At 37.6% G+C, this 17,897-nt stretch overlaps 1 protein-coding gene across 3 annotated transcripts in view; it reads right to left on the bottom strand.

The window, feature by feature from the left end:
• The window catches only part of PIP5K1B (phosphatidylinositol-4-phosphate 5-kinase type 1 beta), a 99,802-nt gene that overhangs the window by 41,090 nt on the left and 40,815 nt on the right, over positions 1-17,897 (bottom strand). For all 3 annotated transcript variants that reach the window (XM_054002862.1, XM_054002861.1, XM_054002863.1), the window contains exon 6: positions 9,770-9,900. In XM_054002862.1, the coding sequence (XP_053858837.1) occupies positions 9,770-9,900 (131 nt within the window). The remainder of the gene's footprint in view (positions 1-9,769; positions 9,901-17,897) is intronic.

Below are 17,897 nucleotides of genomic sequence, written 5' to 3'. Positions count from 1 at the left end.
ATAAACCTCTCTATCATCATTAACCACTAATACTGAGAGACACTGTCCATGAGAGACACTGCCAGCAAACTCCTTTTTTTCATTTTAAAGGAAATAACTATTTTCACCACCTGTATGCATTTGCATAAAGATCATGTTTAAATATGAACAGGACAAAGTCCAGAAGTCCAGGGTAGAGACTGACTCCACCAAGTACTGAAAACTCTTGTGTCATGGTTGCTGTGCTCAAGATGGCTCCAACCACGGCGTCTCACCAGCCTGTCTCTGTTTCTAAGCAGCAGATCCAGCAGGGCAGCTCCTCTGGTAGGCTCACTTCCCAGCTGTGTTGGGAAGTTATCTTCACACACTCCAGCAATTTCTTAGACTGCCTCCTCTCTGGTGTTGAATTTCCAGCAGACATCTGGCAGGTTAAAATCACCCAGAAGAACAAGGGCTGACGATCATGAAACATCACCATCACATCATAGAATAGTTCATCCACCTCCTCATCCTGGTTGGGTGGTCTATAACAGACTCCCACCAGGATATCTTGCTTTTCAGCCTTCCCCCTGATTGTCACCCATAGGCACTCAACCTTCTCATCACTATCCTAGAGCTCTGTACAATCAAAACGCTTCCTAATGTACAGAGCCACCCCACCACCTCTCCTTCGTCGCCTGTCCCTACTGAAGAGCTTGTAGCCATCCAGTGCAGTGCACTGGTCATCCCACCCCATGTTCCTGTGGTAGAGATTATGTCAAGGCTGTCCTGCTACTTTATGGCTTCCAGCTCCTCCTGTTTGTCACCTGTACTCCTTAGCTCTTTTCCTCACTGTATTTTTAGCCTGAGTTACAAAATTCTTGAGATGAACACGAGATATAAGATAAAGGTCAGCAGCAAAATGCTGCTAGATTTCAAAAAAACCCCTATGCCCATGGATTCATTTATGATAGAAAATGAGAGAAGTCTTTTAAGCAGAAGAATAAAGTTCCATACTGTGATTTCAAAATAAACAAGAACACCTTTAAGACAGTTTTGGTACTGAAATCAGCTAGATAGAAACTTTCTAACACATTTTTATTAGAGTATTAGAAAGCAGACCTTTATTACTCTGGGGATCTTTTCTCTAATCAAGTGCCCCGAGAGTCACGTGAACAGTTTTCATCATACACACTGACTATATATTCATTAGCTATCCCCACTTACTTGACTTCTGTTTGCCTAGGTTACATCTTCTATTTATTTCTCCAAGATTGTGCTGTTGTGTTCCACTGTCCTTGATAACAGTCAAATGCTGTTCTGTTCTACTGTTCTTATCAGTTTGGCCAGTGTCTGAATAAATGGTTTGATAAATAGAGAAATACAAAATCCAAGACTTGACACAGTTGTTGAAATCAGCTTTTCCAACACTTCTTTACTCATTTACCATAACTAAATTATTTAGTAATGCAGAATGTACAATTATGCTTGGCAAAAAGAATATCCAAAGGACACCAAAAAGAAAAAAAATGCTACAAATTCACACAGATATGAAAAGCAATAAACATTAAGCAACATTCCTGAAAAAGATAATTAATAAAAATTAAATATAATGAAATAATATAAGAGCTTTCATCCTGTACAATTGAACTTACCACTTTCCATTAACAACAGTTTGATGACAGAAGCTTACTCAACCTGCCTAGCTGCCCCTGTGCTGCCAAACCCCTCACAACTGAACTGTTTCAGTGACAGCAGGTGAACAAGCTTTCTAAGTCTCCAGAAATGTATAACACTTCAGATTTTTGAACAGGAGATGTGAGGAGGAAAAAAAACCAAACAGATTTCTTTCTGGAATTCACATATAAAAAGATGCTTGTGGATGACATACATACGAAGACAATAGAATACTGTTGCTTCTTAAGAGTGTTAAACCCGACAAGTAATAGTGACGGCTGCCTAGTCCTAATGAACTCCTCTAATCACTTTGCATTATGACTCCAAATATTAAAATCAAGTCCACATATGCTTTATTGTTCCATTATAGAGCTAAAAATGGAAATCAGTAGGATACAAGCTAAAGATGGTAGTGTTTCTTTATAGTTAAGATAGACTAATGCTATTTCATAAGGCCTTCCTGCAAGCCCTCATCACTGAGGATTGGTCAAAGGCTCTGACGGAGCTGTTATCAAAATAATTAGTCTGTACTTATGACCCTGTCTATAACTTTCCTGTGTGTATTGTAAAAAAACTGAAGAGGAGGAACACATCAGTTCTTTCAGTGAAAGCAATTCAGAACACTGCTAGATTTGTCAGACATTAAGTTTTATATAGCTGGTTGTGACTCACTGATTTTTTGTACAATATGAGGATGTCCCAGGGGTCATATAGTTACACTGGAAACCTGGGGTCATACTTGTAAATGCATTTAATTGTCATAAGATGCAGAAAAGAATAGAACAGAGTGTTCTCTACTGAAGTATCACGTAATTGTCAGGGAATATAAAACACCTAAACTTTATTAAGTTCTACATTTTGGTACTAAACACTTTTATAAATCTGCTTCCTCCAGCTGTAACTCAAAAGCTTCTCCTGTGAAAGCATGTCAGCAAATAGATTACGAGTCGTTACCATACCAGAACATATACTGTCACTTCACTAAGGTGACATGAAGGTAGGAGGCTTGCTATGACAAAATGAGCCATTTCATAAGTGCATATGGAGTAAAATGACAACGCTGGGTGCAAGTAATGCTTGCACCTTACTATGCAAGGTGTGCAGTAATGCATAGCAAGTGGAGATTTATTGCTAAACAGAGCAATTATTTTGAACAGCTTCTACATAGAGGGCAATTCCATGTATTTAGAACACATCAGATACTTTATTACAGATATAACAGTCAATTTCACTATGTGGATGGCTTTCCTTATTCTTTATAAAGTCATGTTTAAAAACACCTTCTGTTTAAGGTCTACAGATTATTTTACCATACCCTGTTTCTGTTAATCATATTAATTAGTTTCAGCTTCACTATTTAACAGAACAGTTTACTGATCCCAACAGGAAGCTCTTCTGTAATTCATGAAGCAAGTTTGACACAAATTTAAGATTTCTTGTTGATACTCTGGAAAATAGTTTTAAGGTTTTCCTGATGGCACTTTTAACAGAAAAAGCACCCTCACTTCCAGTAATTTCTTACAGTAATGGAAACCTTTCAAATTTCTTATCAATTTGAAGCTCGTATGACAAGTATGAATTGAGTATGGCCTTGCTCTTTCTGGAAGAAGATAAACTCCACTGTACAGAATGCTTGATCTAAGTACATCCCTACCCTATTTAGAATTATTCACATTTCACTCTATTACCTATTGAAAGAATATATTGTGTGGTTTCTCTTCACATTTTCTTGATGCATTTTACAGTTTCACTCACATGGGATTACACTGTATGTGCAAAACACTACATATAATGATTTTTCATCAGTCTAGGGAGTTTCAAGGGGATGATTACATCTTTGAAATTTAACGAAAAAATGCTCAGTTACCAACAGTAGCTGAGCACAGGTCTACCAGAAAAACAAAGATAAAGACTTTAAAATTAGCTCTGATTCTGGCAATCTTGAGCAATTCAAGTCTTTCTATATGAGCTATGACAACAAAATACAGGCTTTGGAACGATTAGGCAGCAATTGTAATTTATGAGGTATTTTAATAACCTTAGATGTTATACCCCACAAAAGAAAAAGATTCATAGGCAGACTAAAGAAGAGAGACTAAGCTTAAAATGCAAGTTTGGTTTAATACTTATATTGCAATTTTAATTTTTTTAAAATCAAGCACACGTAGAAATGACAGTATTCGCATGTAAGCCTGCTTCTTTGTAAACACTGAGAGTAGATTTAAAGCATAGGTGGTGCAATACCAAACGAAAAGTGAAGTAAAACTAATTAGATTTTTAATGGCTAACACCATGGCTGTAAAAATTTGCTAAACAAGACACCCAGATACATTTCTTGGCAGCTTTTCTTTTCTATGGCCTCACCCTGGTAGGATGTACTCAGGAGATACCACACCTATCTGACGGGGCAGACAAAGCCAGCTGCATATCTTGGTAGCAAGCCCTCATCACTGAGGATTGGTCAAAGGCTCTGACGGAACTGTTATCAAAATAATTAGTCTGTACTTATGACCCTGTCTATAACTTTCCTGTGTGTATTGTAAAAAAACTGAAGAGGAGGAACACATCAGTTCTTTCAGTGAAAGCAATTCTTTTTTAGATTGTAAAATCAAAATAAAATGTCTAAAATTAAATGCTCCCAACATTAAAAACTAAGAATATCCTATTTCAGTTTCATTGCTCTTGACTACCGCTGCTTTTTAAAAATTCATCAAAATGTGTTTCAGCTCTAAAAACTGTATCAAACAAACACATGCTGCAGGTCACATAGTGCTTTGGTATGTTCCTTTCCTGTATGTAATTTCAGGAAAGCATCATTTCCCACATGGTGGAAATAGGTATCATGTTTATCTGTACAAATAGGTGTATCTGTGTTTTCTTCATACTGTGGGTTAAAGTCCAGTGGTAACATCCTTTTTTCTCACTTACATTTTCCTAAACTTCCAGATACCAAATGCTGTCCTAAGCAGTTCCCTGCAAGTCATCTTTGAAATACAATTAGGAATAGTAAGTAACTTAAAAACAGGTAAAGTCAATCATATCTACGTAACAGCTGAATATAGAAGCATTTACCTACAATGATGAAGATATTATTTTATAACCAACTGGAAATGGTATTAAAATACGGGATCTCAGAGTACTTGAAAAGTAGTTTAAGCAGTCTACATAACCATACAACTATCCAGGTTATCAGGTTTACCAATAATTTGTTGGTAACAGAAGTAGCTGAATCCAATAATTCAGACCAGACTTTGCTTCTGTCGCCAAAGTATCCCCATTTCTAATATTTGTTTTGCATCCTCCTCTCTGCGTTATCACTCAACTCACAAACCATAAAAACCTTGTCAAAACTTGAGTAATTCTGTGCATCTTGGCAACCAAAGCACCAAGGAAGAGCAGCAACACTTTATCAGAATATTCAGGTCACTTTATCTTCCTTGTGAAACTGCTCACAGGAAACATGTATCATGGTGTAAGTTACACAACAACTCATCATTAGTGTGAACTTTTAAATACTAGTCACATGAAACCTGTAGAGCATTCTACACTACAAATTCACTACTTAGTCCATCAGCTAACCTATGATACAGGTTTGAGACAAAGGTATTTCCAAGGGTAAGTATCAGTTTTCTCAATCAGTCCTCAAAAACATACTAGAAAGCAGTACACTTCAGTTTTAGATGTAGGGTAGAACCCAGATTGCCAAGTAAAGTTTTTACTTTCTTAGTACTTTGACTTCTTTAGGTTGTTATTCAAATGCTATCACAATACAATGGTATGCTTCTGACATTAAAGAGCAGAAAGTACTGAATAATCTTTCATTAGCATCACAAGAAAGCAATTTGTAAATGAACCAGTTCAGTATACAGACTGTAGCTGCAGAGTACATACAGGTCATCAGCATCTAACACACTTCCCAGCTCAATTAGAAACCATAGCAACTGTTCTTAACATGCAGGGTCTAGATCCTGCAATAAAAGCATATTAGCAAGGGAAGTGCATAAGATTAACAACTTGCTGCAAAAAAGGTCAAACTCAACAGCTGTGCTTAGAAGCAGCCTCCATCTACGAAAACAAAAAATGCAGGCTGAAACACACCATCTTGCTTGAAACGTTCTGCATTTCTGAAGCTTCATAGCCAAGATTAGCTGATATAGTGGAGCAGCTTCTGTTTGGCTTCTCAGTCATCACAGAAAATGCACCTCCTTCTGTGTCTACTGGAAGAGCTTAATAAGGTTCCTACACTGCCAATTCAAAAGCAGCTGGATAGCCCCATGGCCCAGCAACCAGTTTGAGCCACCACTGCCTACCAGAGCTAAGCTTACAGATGAGCATTCTAACCAAGGCCATCTCACTTGGAGCCAGTGCCACCACCAAGTCAAAGGGCTGACAAAATATTGCTGAAGCCACATTGTACAAACAACTAAGTGGAAGCAAATTGTACCACCGGGAACTGCTTCCAGCCAAGGATGACAGAAGCACAAGTATGCCTGATACAGCTAGTCACAGGACAGAGCATAGAGAGCACATGCAGTATGCATGTGCTTCCCACTGAACCCTCCAGCCATGGCTGCAGCAATATCAACACCAGGTAAGGACCTCTGTGGCTGGATTTCCAAACAGAGTTGAAAAGCCAGAAAAGAGGTTACTTGGAGTGGTTTCACCTTGTGGTTTCACTCTATTCAGTGAGTAAGTGGAGACTTCAGACACTGTCTTCAGAATCAAGTAGGTCAGTGCAGGGTGCATTTTGTTTCTCCATTCCAGGAGCAAATTTGCACAGTACTATTTTAACTCTATCTGGATGGTGGTTCTCAATGAGCACCGTTATAGCAGCTTCCAGTAATACCTCGTTTTCCAAAAACAACATGTTATACAAACTCCTGGGGAGCTTGAAGAGAAAGGGATGAAAGGTCCTCCACCACTACAATGTGCAAATGAAGGCAAGTACCTTTGCAATTCAAATCCACACACTATACAGAGACACGTGTATTTCACTCAAAGTCACTTCCAGAAATAAGCACATAAATTAACTGGGCTAAACTCTGACCAATTTAAAATACTTATGGAGTAATTCTGGACCACGAATAACCTGCAATCTAGGAAGTTACTTCTGATTTACATCAGTAGCTCCCATAATATGCAGAGCAGTTATGTTCAGATCTGACCTAACCACTTTTTTCCCTGACATTTTTCTCCATTCTTAATGGATCCCGAATGCTTCAGTATGACTACTGAAGCAGAGATACAGGTTGAGGGTTATTTCAGGGGCTGAGAGGTATGCAGAGACTATCCTCTTCAACAAATAAAATGCATAAACAAGTGGTAACTATTTTCCCTTAACTATAAAAGGGCAGATATAACACTCTTCTGCTTACTGGTGCACAGGCTGCATTGCATTGCATTTCTACTAGCTTAAATCTGTCTTACCACTGTCACCTTAACAGTGTCCCTGTTGCTGTCAAAGAAGCAGGTGTGCCTATGACTGAAAAACAGAGTCTTCTCACCTTACTGCCAGACACAGGTAAGGCAGAGAAAACATGGGAGGAAGGTGGTACAGGACACCATGCTGAGAGGCAGGTTGCTGTGAAGTCGTCAAAATGCAGGGGAAGTCCAGCCGACAGCTGTTTGAAGTTGCAGATGAATTATCTGTACCAAAGCAAGTGGAAAACTACTGCTCCTTGCTGGGTAAGCACCTGTTTCAGCACCACTCTTGCTGCACTGTTAGGTTCTCCTTCAGCTGCAAACTTCTGCAAAAAGTTTACTCAATCGCAACTCACTCCAGGGTACTTCCAGGTAGAGGTCAACCCACTTCACCTGCTGGTGTAACTAATTTTCAGCAATTGCTTTCAATCCAGACCAATCCAAACGGGACAAAAAAGTCATTACAGTAATGACTTTTAACAATGCTGCCATCACAAATAGATACTCCCACATAATCCATCATGATTATCCACATAATGCCATCATGAAACAACATTCCAATACTCTGAACCAGCAAGAAAGAATCCTGTATTAATTTTGTGCAATCCTAATGTATAACAATTCATGCACAATAATACAATTCTGGTTGAATATAATTTAGATAAATAAAATGGATAGTACACTGAGACATAGCAAGGATTTAAAATTTGACATTTCTGTGCATCAGCATAAGAAATCAAGAGTAGTTTGAAGACATTGCTCTGGATAGCCAACTTTTAGTTCCATAGACAATTTTGTCAAGAAGTGCTCTTTATGGAGAGGTTCTTTGTTACAATCAAGATGCCTCACTATGCTGTATACTGCTTACTACTTAGCGATGCAAAAAAAAAAACCCCAAAAAACAAACCCAAACCCAAAACTACACTGCTTTGCCATTACTTTCATTTGTCTAATTTTCCTCAAAATATTTATTTTTAATAGGAAACTGTCTGGAAAGGTACTGCTAAAGCTTTCTTATTCAATTTTACATTAATGCAATCAGTCTCTTCTTTCTGCTTTTTTTTTTTTTTTTTTTTTTTTTTTTTTTTTTTTTTTTGGTAAGCCAGAAGGGATGTCTCCCTGCTCTTCCTTAATACCAATACAAAACAAGTAAATCTCATTTCTGTGTGTACATGCATGTGAGTCTCACAGGAAAGAAGGCACATGCCATGCTATGGACTACAAACCATTTTATTTTACTTGTTCCTTTAAAACTATGTTTAAAAAGAAAGAGAATAAATTTTCTCTCTCAAACCATGCTATGTAATAAAACAGTTTTAGCATATAGGTTCCATTTAGTTTTCATGAACAAAGCTGATACAGCAAACATACCAGGAAGCCTCTATCATTGTCATAGGCAGACATTTTTCTCACCAATAAAAGCCTTGTTACATGATATGCAAATTTCTCACCTGTAAGTTGAATTTTTTAAACAACATTTTGTGATTATAGCATATGAAAACACATTCATATAGTTAACGTCTCTCTATCTACCTAATCCACAAGAGAAATATTACTAACCTGTGCATCATTAACACCAAAACAAGGATATGAATACCCTCAACTACTAGGAACTAATGCAAAAGCTGCATTTCACATAAGATTTTTTTTTCCTTAGGGATATCTCACTTCAACAAAAATCAAGAAAATTTACATGAGGAAATACCGAAATTTCAAGCGTATGCAATTATTTTGCACATTATTTATTTAACTTGGTTTAGTGACACCAGTAAATACTAAGGATTATAAATTATTTGAAACAGTTTATGAAGTAGCATTCAAACTGCACATGAACAAAACTTTGAAAAACTGATAGAAATCAATCCCAAATCCAGGAAAGATTACATAGTATGTCCTTACTGAAATGACTGTATTTAGCACTTATGAAAACCCAGAAAATACTCAACAGAGTTAGTCATCCTGGTTTTGAAATACATTTCTCCTAAACCTCCTTCATCTCTTGCTAACACATATAACTTGGAAAGGGTACATGGCACTGTATATCATCTTCTGAACACCAAAAATCAGTGTGACCTTGATTTCCCTTATCAGCATAACTGTTTTGTTACAATTTCTATACCAACAACTTGGCAGTGATACAAGCTGAGGTGGTCAAGCAATAAAGGTGCACAACCTGTAATCAGCATATCTTGTAGGAGCTCAGTATTGTCACAGACCAGAGTCCTGGACAGAATTTTATAATGTAAATATAAGGTAATGTTGCAGTATAAATTTTTATATTATACTTTAAATGACAGGACCTGAATTTTCATAGATTTTTAAAACCCCTCAACAAAATATCAAGTATTATTTTCAGAAACTAATACAGCTGAAATTTTTAGCAACTAATCAAATGTGAATGTCAGATTGTGTGATTTGTGGAAATCACTTCTAATTCAAATTGACAACTCCTTTAATTGAAAGTGTCAATATTACTTTCCCTCTCTATAAATGCTAAGTCTCAAATCTTCAGATGAAGCATGACCTTTCCAGCTCTCTCTCTACCTTCATTTCCAATAACAACATGAAGACCAGAAAATTTTCAAGTTTCATACATTATACTTACTCTTATATGATTTTGTTAGAACTGGAAAACAAACCTTGTTCAAAATACCTAGTTAAGAGTTTAATTATGAAATTTTATTGAAGAAAAATCTAATATGCTAGTTCTTACCTTGGTAGAAAGACACTTTCCACTACATAGAAGTCTTGCATAAGAACATCTCTGTCTGGTTTTGATGTAAGATTTCCTACTGTGTATCCTATTCCCAACTGGATAGCACCTTTAATAGCTGAGGATGTAGTCTGTGTAAAAAGTAAGAATTCAAGCATGAGTTTGCTAAAAGCAGATTTCTGTTCTTTATCAATAATATTATAGCTAAACGCTTTGATCATTTTCATAATAACAACACACTGTCATCTTCACATCCTAGACCTCAGTGAAATAACTGATATTTAATTAAAATATTTAAAATAATCACTATATACAAAGTGAAACTTTTCAAATTATCCAAATAATATAGACATGGAGTTCTAACTCAGCACAGAATCACAGAATAGCAGGTTGGAAGGGACCTCAAAAGGTTCAACCTTTCTTGACAAAAGCATGATCTAGACAAGACAGCCAAGCACCCAGTCAAGCCAAATCTCAAAAATGGGAGTCTCCACCAATTCTGGGGAGATTATTCCACTGGCTGATTGTTTTCACTGTGAAATAGTTCCACTAATGTTCAAGTAGGATATCTCCAGGAGTAATTTTAACCCATTATCCTTCACATTTTCCATGTGAACCCCTGTAAAAATTGGGCCTCTATTCTCTTTGTAAACACCCCTCAAATACTCTAACATAGTGATAAGTTTCCCCTCAATTGTCACTTCTCAAGGTTGAACAAACCCAACTCTCTCAGCCTCTCCTCATGTTCAGGCTTCTCAGCCCTTTGACCATCTCTGTAGCCCTTCTCTCCACCGTCTCCAGCCTGTCCATATCTTTTTTGTATAGCGGAGACCAAAACAGACAAGAGTATTCCAGATGTGGCCTGACAAATGCTGACAAGAATGGGATAATCTCTGCTGCTGATACCCCTGTTGATGCAGTCCAAGACCTCACTGGGCTCCTTTGCTCCAGCAGCACACTCCTCACTCATACTGAGCTTTTTGCTCACTGGGACTCCCTGGTCCCTTTCCACAGAAGTGCTCCCCAGCCTTGTGCTCCCAGCCTGTGCTGCGCTCCTGGATTTGTTTTCCCAGGTGTAAGACCCTACACCTGTCCTTGCTAAACTTCAAAAGGTTCTTCTTTGCCCACTCTTCCAGCCTACACAGGTTTTCCTGCAGCATGGCTCTCCCTTCCAAAGTGCTCACTTGATCCGTGAGTGATTTTAACTGCTCTGGATGACCACATATGAAGACACAAAACAGCGCTGGGCCCAACACCAATCCCTGAGGACCCCACTTGTGCCAGGTTGCCAGTTGGAAAAGGAGCCATTTACCCCCACTCTGGGTGCTGCCTGTGGGTCAGTTCCCCACCCACTGCATGGGCAGCTTGTCCAGACTGTTACGCAACAGCTTCACCAGGAGGCTGTAGGAGACCATAGAGAAAGCCTTGGAGAAATACAGGAGACAACATCCATGGCTTGCCCCCATCAACCAAACAGGTTACTTTGCCCTAGAAAACAATCAGGTTTGTCAAGCACAATTTGGCCTTGTTGAACTCATGCTGGCTTTTCCCAATCATATGCTTCATCTGACTTGTGATAGCTCCTAGGACGATTCTTTCCATAACACTTTCCTTTGCCTTAGTATTAAGCTTCAGAGTGCATAGACAGACCCCAAACTCCACAATATTGAGATCAATGTAGCCAAAGCCATCACTAAGTGAGATATTACAAAGCTGCTTTCCTTGGTTAGTGAGCAGCCAGCTCAGCCATTCCTCATTCCTGGTTAGCATATCTAACATTTGCATGAGGAAGCAGTCCTGTATGCATTCCAGGAACGTGATGGATGTTGTGACCTGCTGTATTGCTCTACCAAGAATGTCAAGGATAGTTGAAGTCACCGAAAAGACCTGTTATCCAGAAGTTGCTTAAGTGACCCTGATTAAGTGCTTCTTGGACCTTTTCTTGGTTTGGAGGTCAGTAGCAGATGCCTAATCTAAGATCCCCCTTGGGGATGTCCTTTCTGATCCTGATCCAGAGGCATTTGATACAGCTTCCACAGACACTGTAGTTGTCTCTACATGTCATGATTCACTTTTAACTCAGAGCACAGTTCCTCCTCCTCTACTTTCCTGCCTGTCTTGAAAAAACCTATAACCATCCTTTGTGATCCTCTTAAAAGTTGCAATCTAACAGGACATTCAAATTGCTTCAGGATTGTGAAGCATGCATTATATTCTGGAAAAAAAACAGCCACAAATTTCAGGTGATTGTACATGCATGCCAAGGCATCACAATGCAAGCTTATGGCTTAAATGCTGATTCTAGATGCAAATAAATGTATTCATTACCTTCTGCCTAACAGTCAGTGCAAGAGGTCCACTGACTGTGGGGAGTCCAGAGAAAAATGAAATGGGGAAAGCAAAATCTTTCTGTAAAAATCTACCCTTATAAAGTGCAATGACTAAATTCAATGGCCAGAGCTTGCAGGAAGAGAAGGCTTCAAAACAACAGCATGAAATTGTGATACTATATATGTGTAAATTGAGACCATATCTGAAACTTTCCCATGCTGAATAGACAGTCATGCTGCATGAATTTTAAAAACAACAGAAGTGAGTTAAAATCAGAAACTAGTCAAGAAAGGAATTTTTAAAGAAACATGGAAAGAGTGAACAAAGAAAACCATTGGGCAGGGAAAAAATGCTATGAGAAAGGGAGTATCTTCCCTTGCATGATCACCAGTTTGAAGGCAACATGTTTGGTCCCTGTTTTTAGGTTTTACCTCCTACCTACCAAACAAGCAAGAGACTAACAGAGGAAACAAAGAACACCATAAATTTCATGATCAGAACCACTTCAGCACTTGAACAGAACCATTTTAGGAATGGAAATTATATAAGAAGTGGTTCAAGTACACAAAACTACTCTTGTTCTAGTTCTTGGAACAACATAGACTAGAGTGGCTGCTTATTTTTAGAAAAGACAGAGATGTGTAGCTCTTAAATAATTAAGACTGCACACCAAGCAGAACTTATACTTGCATAACAGTTTAGAACCAGTGATTTGGTGAGAACAAACAACAGTCCATTCTGAAAGTGCTACTTTGACTAGTAAAAAGATTTGGCTGTGTGTCATAAGAACAGTCACATTTTTCTTTCCTTGAAAGGCTTTTATTCATGAATGATTAATGCCCAACAAAAGCTGTAATTATGTAACTTTGATCAAACCAATACACATACAAATAGTTTCTCCTTCATTGCTGGATGCCCATCTTGTTCACTGCCACAGCAAGCGTGTCTGAAAGAACAGCAGATAGTACAGCACAACAGAGGACATGCCATTCCAAATAAACCCTGACAAAACCCACCAAACTTCAAAAACACTCAAGAAAAGTAACCTGGCAACGTGATTTCAAAAAGAAACCTCTGGATCATCTTTCAAGCTCATAAAAATACCTGTAGTATTTTTTTTTTTTCAAATTCAAAAGACCTATAGACTTATAGTCTCCGGAAGGCAGAATGTAAGACCTTCTAGTACAACGACACAGATCTTTCCTACAAGGTTACCTCCTTGTTAATTTCTACTCATATTCAAGAATGTCATTAGTAACCACCCATCATTTCTGCAGCAACCATAGAAGTTGGTTTAGCTGAAAAGTAATGTTATGAAATTATTCAGAATACTTTAACAACGGCTTTGAAACAAATGGAGAGCTGCTACAGTATGCTGAAGGCAACTGCTGGCCCAAAGTCCACCTCTTGTCAATCACTACTACGACCAAAGGGTGGTAACACAGTATGACCTTAGCAACTGACAAATATTTCTTTTCACAGTCCATAAAATAAAAACAGAACAAGCCTTAGAATTTGTCTTTTAAACATCACTTGTCTTAATTTTTATATTACTATTATTAATAATATTATTATCATCATTAAATCCAAGAAAAATATAAAGAAGATCCTTCTTAAGCCTTAGGGGAAATGTTCTTGAAACATCCATTTTATTACAACAAAAATGCATTTCTAGGAAACTGCAAATGCAACTGGAAAAACTGAAGTCTCTTGTGAATTTTTTGTTACTTGGGCACCTCTTTTAATGGCATAAGACAGCAAAATGCATCAAAATCTAGTTTCAAACCTAAGCCCCTTATTTATTTCAATTTGTCTTGAATACTATCCTGCTGTAAAGCAAACAACAAAATTCAGCAACCTTCTGCACCATGGGTTTTTTCAGTCTTTTAGAGACTGAAATAAATTTTTCTTCCCAGTAGTCTCATGAAGAGGTTCAGAAAATGGCCCTGAGATTATTTATTAACTGTAACTGTAAAGATGACAGCGCACAGTGACAGTACGATGAGTCACAGATAATTTAACCTGTTATCAACCTTCTGAAGATCAAGAAATATTAAGGGATGATAATAACCAGCAGGATAAAAATGTTGATGAATTTTAGGTTATGAAAGTGATTGAATTTGTAGCAAATGCTGTACACTATGACAGCTGTCTTTGTTACATAAAGGGGCACAAAGTAAAACTTCTCCTATCCTCCTTCTGCTGTTTAGGATATTACTGTCTACTGCACAGGTGCATTGATGCTTTTATCCCAGCATAAAAAACTGAAACTGTTCTCATGATGAAACATACCTTTGCCTCTTCTTGTCAAAAGTAACTATACATACTTTCATACTTGTCATACGGCTTTGCTAAAAGAGCCTGTAGATATGAAAAATTATATGCAGACTCAAAGCATAACAGCAGTATATAATATAGACTACAGGTATATGGAATATTTGCATCACTGATAAATATTCTAGCACTCAATGCACTGTTTTCTTAAATTACTTTCTCTGCAGATTGGTCTTCCACTTGCTCTGCATTACTGTAAGCTGAAATCCTTTTTTCAGAGTAGCAAAATAAATGAGAAATTAAATCCTCTCAAATCAGGTCTTAAGTTTGCACATGATCCCACAAATAAACTAAGCAGGATTTAGACATTGTTTTTCCTACAAATAATCACTTTCAGGTAGCCTTCTAAAACTTAAATTTGTTATTTAAATAAAATAAAGGTGTTACTCAGACATATATTATGCATATAAAAGCAGTTCATAACCAAATTAAAAAAAAAAAAAAGCCCACAAAAACCACAAAAAAACCCAACCAAAAAAAATCAACTAACTGAAACTATCTAACAACTGTACAAGTTAGGAACAAGGCTACTGAAAGGATTGAAAAAGTCTGTCCTTTAAAGTAATCAAAAAAATTTCAAGGATGGCAAAAATATGCATACTGTAATTTCAGACTGTATATTATGATTTGGCCAATAATTGTTTCTGTTAAGAGTGTGAAGGTTGTAAATTACTGGCAAACCTGACAAAACACTAATGTGTCAATAAATGTACAGACTACACTGTACACAATGATTTTAGATATGATAAATGGATTTATTCCTTTAAACAAGTGTCCTTATAATTTCTTGGTAATTGTATGGGACTACTAATGGCATAAATCATTTAACAAACCATGAGCAGATTGGAGCTGAGCAGGAGGCCACATGCTTAATCTAATTTAATAGAAGTTCCTCTCTATTGTCATTCAGTTATTTTTCTGTGCAACTTTCAAGTCTCAATTGCTCTTTGCTAAATCTATATGCATTTCCTACAACATGTTCATGAAATGTAACTCTAACATTCTAGGCTTCTTCAAAAGTAGACATCCAAGGGAAACCCTTTAAGACCACATGAATGTGAACTCTGTCCTTGTTTTTTTGTTCTCCCCTTTTATAACATTTTATTGCAGCTGAAGTTTGATCTATGAACTTTCTATAGCAAAGATGGTGATTTTTCCAGAGGACAGCTGGTTTATTGCAGGTGCCATAAAGTGATGCAGAGAAATTAACTCTACCTTGGAAATTCTACCTCATTATCACTGTGAAAGGCAAAATGATTGCTTTCTTTTACCTTCCCTACTACTGTCATTCATATAGGTTTTTAAATTTGCCAAATGAAATGGCACAGATACCTAGATACCACAACTCTTTGTAAGAGATGGGGAGAAATAGACATCTGAACAGAAGCCTTCACTGGTTTACATTGCTTTGCAACCATGCATCCCACAAAGTACTTGTCACTGGTTCATTTCTATCTGCTACTATATGTGGAGAAATCTGCTTTCAACTTCCTCACTATCCCACCCTTGTCTTCTGTTGACAATGAACAGAATTAGGGTAGAACTGCTACCTGCCTTCAGGCAAAAGTCTTAGTGAAATAAATAAATTCTTTAAAAAAGGAAGAAAAATATCCATAGGTCTCACTTGATCAAAATTGTTGAAGCCACATGGCTTATGCCAGATCTGAATTTTCTACTACAAGTAGGTATTTGTTTTTCAGTTTTACTAGTTAATGTAAGTACCAGAAATCCACCCATGCTATCACTTCCCTGCAAACACAGTTTATCATTTCCAGACTTCTGAGAAGACAAAAGATGTTATAAATTGTGTAAACTCTCAAGTCAAACCATCTGAGGAGAATACCCTTTGAAAAACAATACATCTTCCTCAAGCAATATATAAAAATAGCTTGCTTAGAATATTCGGAAATTTCAAGACGTACATGTGATTATTGCTCCTGCACTTGATCTGTCTTGTCTTTTGAGTGCCTGCTGTGCTTACAGTCTCATTGAAACAACACTTGACCCTGTTTCCACTGAAACTCCTGGAGGGAGGTGGCTATCCCATCTCAGCATGCTTTCTGCAGCTGACACATAATAAATCACAAATAGGGACATGAAAATAGAGTTACCAGAAAATCCCATTAAAATAACTAATCTTACCGTTTCTCCACAACTTGTGACCATGGGTCACCACAGTCACAGTACCCCTCCAATCTTTCTTCAGTTCACACTTCTCTCTAGCAGATGTTTGCCCACCTTCTGCAGGTCACTCTTCATGAAGATGGACTCCTGCCCATTGTGTGTGTGTCTGTGCAATTCTCACAGTTCAACTGCAATCAGAATGATTTCCTTATCCAAGCTGAATCTGATCTCCCTTCATTTTCCAAAACTGGATTCAGGTGACTCCATGGCTTTCAATTAATTTTTCCTCCAGTTCAAAACATTTATGCTTAAGCTTCAGTAGTAGCCATGCACCCAACTACTCTAGTTGTTCTGTCTTTGAGGAAAAGAATTTGAGACCTCTGTGCTTGGAAGCAGCCATAGCTCCAGGCAAAGTCACAGTCATTTTAGTATCTTTATGGGTGCATAAAATCTGCCATTGAGGTCCCAGTGCAGCAAAACTTCCAGTGATGAAATTGCAATGCCTACAAGAAAAAGTACCCTACCTGCAGGCATTACATGCAGGGCATAAGTCAATGCTAAAAGAGATGTAGCAATGCTGCTTGCACATGTTAGCAAGCTCTAACAATAAGTAGCTGGCTTCCTTTATCCAGGCAAATTTCCCTTGCTTCTGGCAAAGTGACTCATGATATGCAGTTTTGAACAGGTTACATAAAGTGCTTGTAATAGGCTAAACAGAAGAGCTGCAAGATATGTAATGACAAGAAACAAACTCTAATTATATACTTGTGTGGCAGCCTTCAGGCTAAACAGAGATTCTGGCAATCCAGTAACAGATTTTCACAAGTGCACATTTACATCTATACTATTTTCTGGTGTGATTTTCTTTTACACTTCTAATGTGCTTTGACAAACCTGTCTGAGCCTCATTCTTGCTACCATCCTATTATTAAGCATCGGGATACTACTGAAATCTGATTTGACAGGGAGCAGACTCAGGGCTTGTGTGATTGATGGCATTGCAATGCAGAAACTGCCTGTGTGTCAGCAACTTCTCACAACAAAATCTCCAAAATAGAGAGGAAATGAAAAAAAGCGGCAACTGCATACTCCTGATGTCAGTGACTGGATACAAATATCCAAGAGAAACTATAGTCTGGTGACCTGATTTTTGCAAGCATGCAATGGTACAAACAACCAGTCTCTCTTATATCCCTTACCCTGTTTCTCTCTGAGAAAAACCCTCACAACAACAACAACAACAAAACCACAAAAAAACAAACAAACAAAAAAAACCCCAAAAACAAACAAACAAACAAAAAACAAAAGACAAAAAAAAAAAAAAAAAAAAAAAAACAAA

The sequence above is a fragment of the Vidua macroura genome, chromosome Z (assembly GCF_024509145.1).
Source record: "Vidua macroura isolate BioBank_ID:100142 chromosome Z, ASM2450914v1, whole genome shotgun sequence".
Classification (NCBI taxonomy): Eukaryota; Metazoa; Chordata; class Aves; order Passeriformes; family Viduidae; genus Vidua; species Vidua macroura.
Note: the sequence above shows the minus strand (reverse complement) of the source record. Positions and strands in the feature narration are given on the sequence as shown.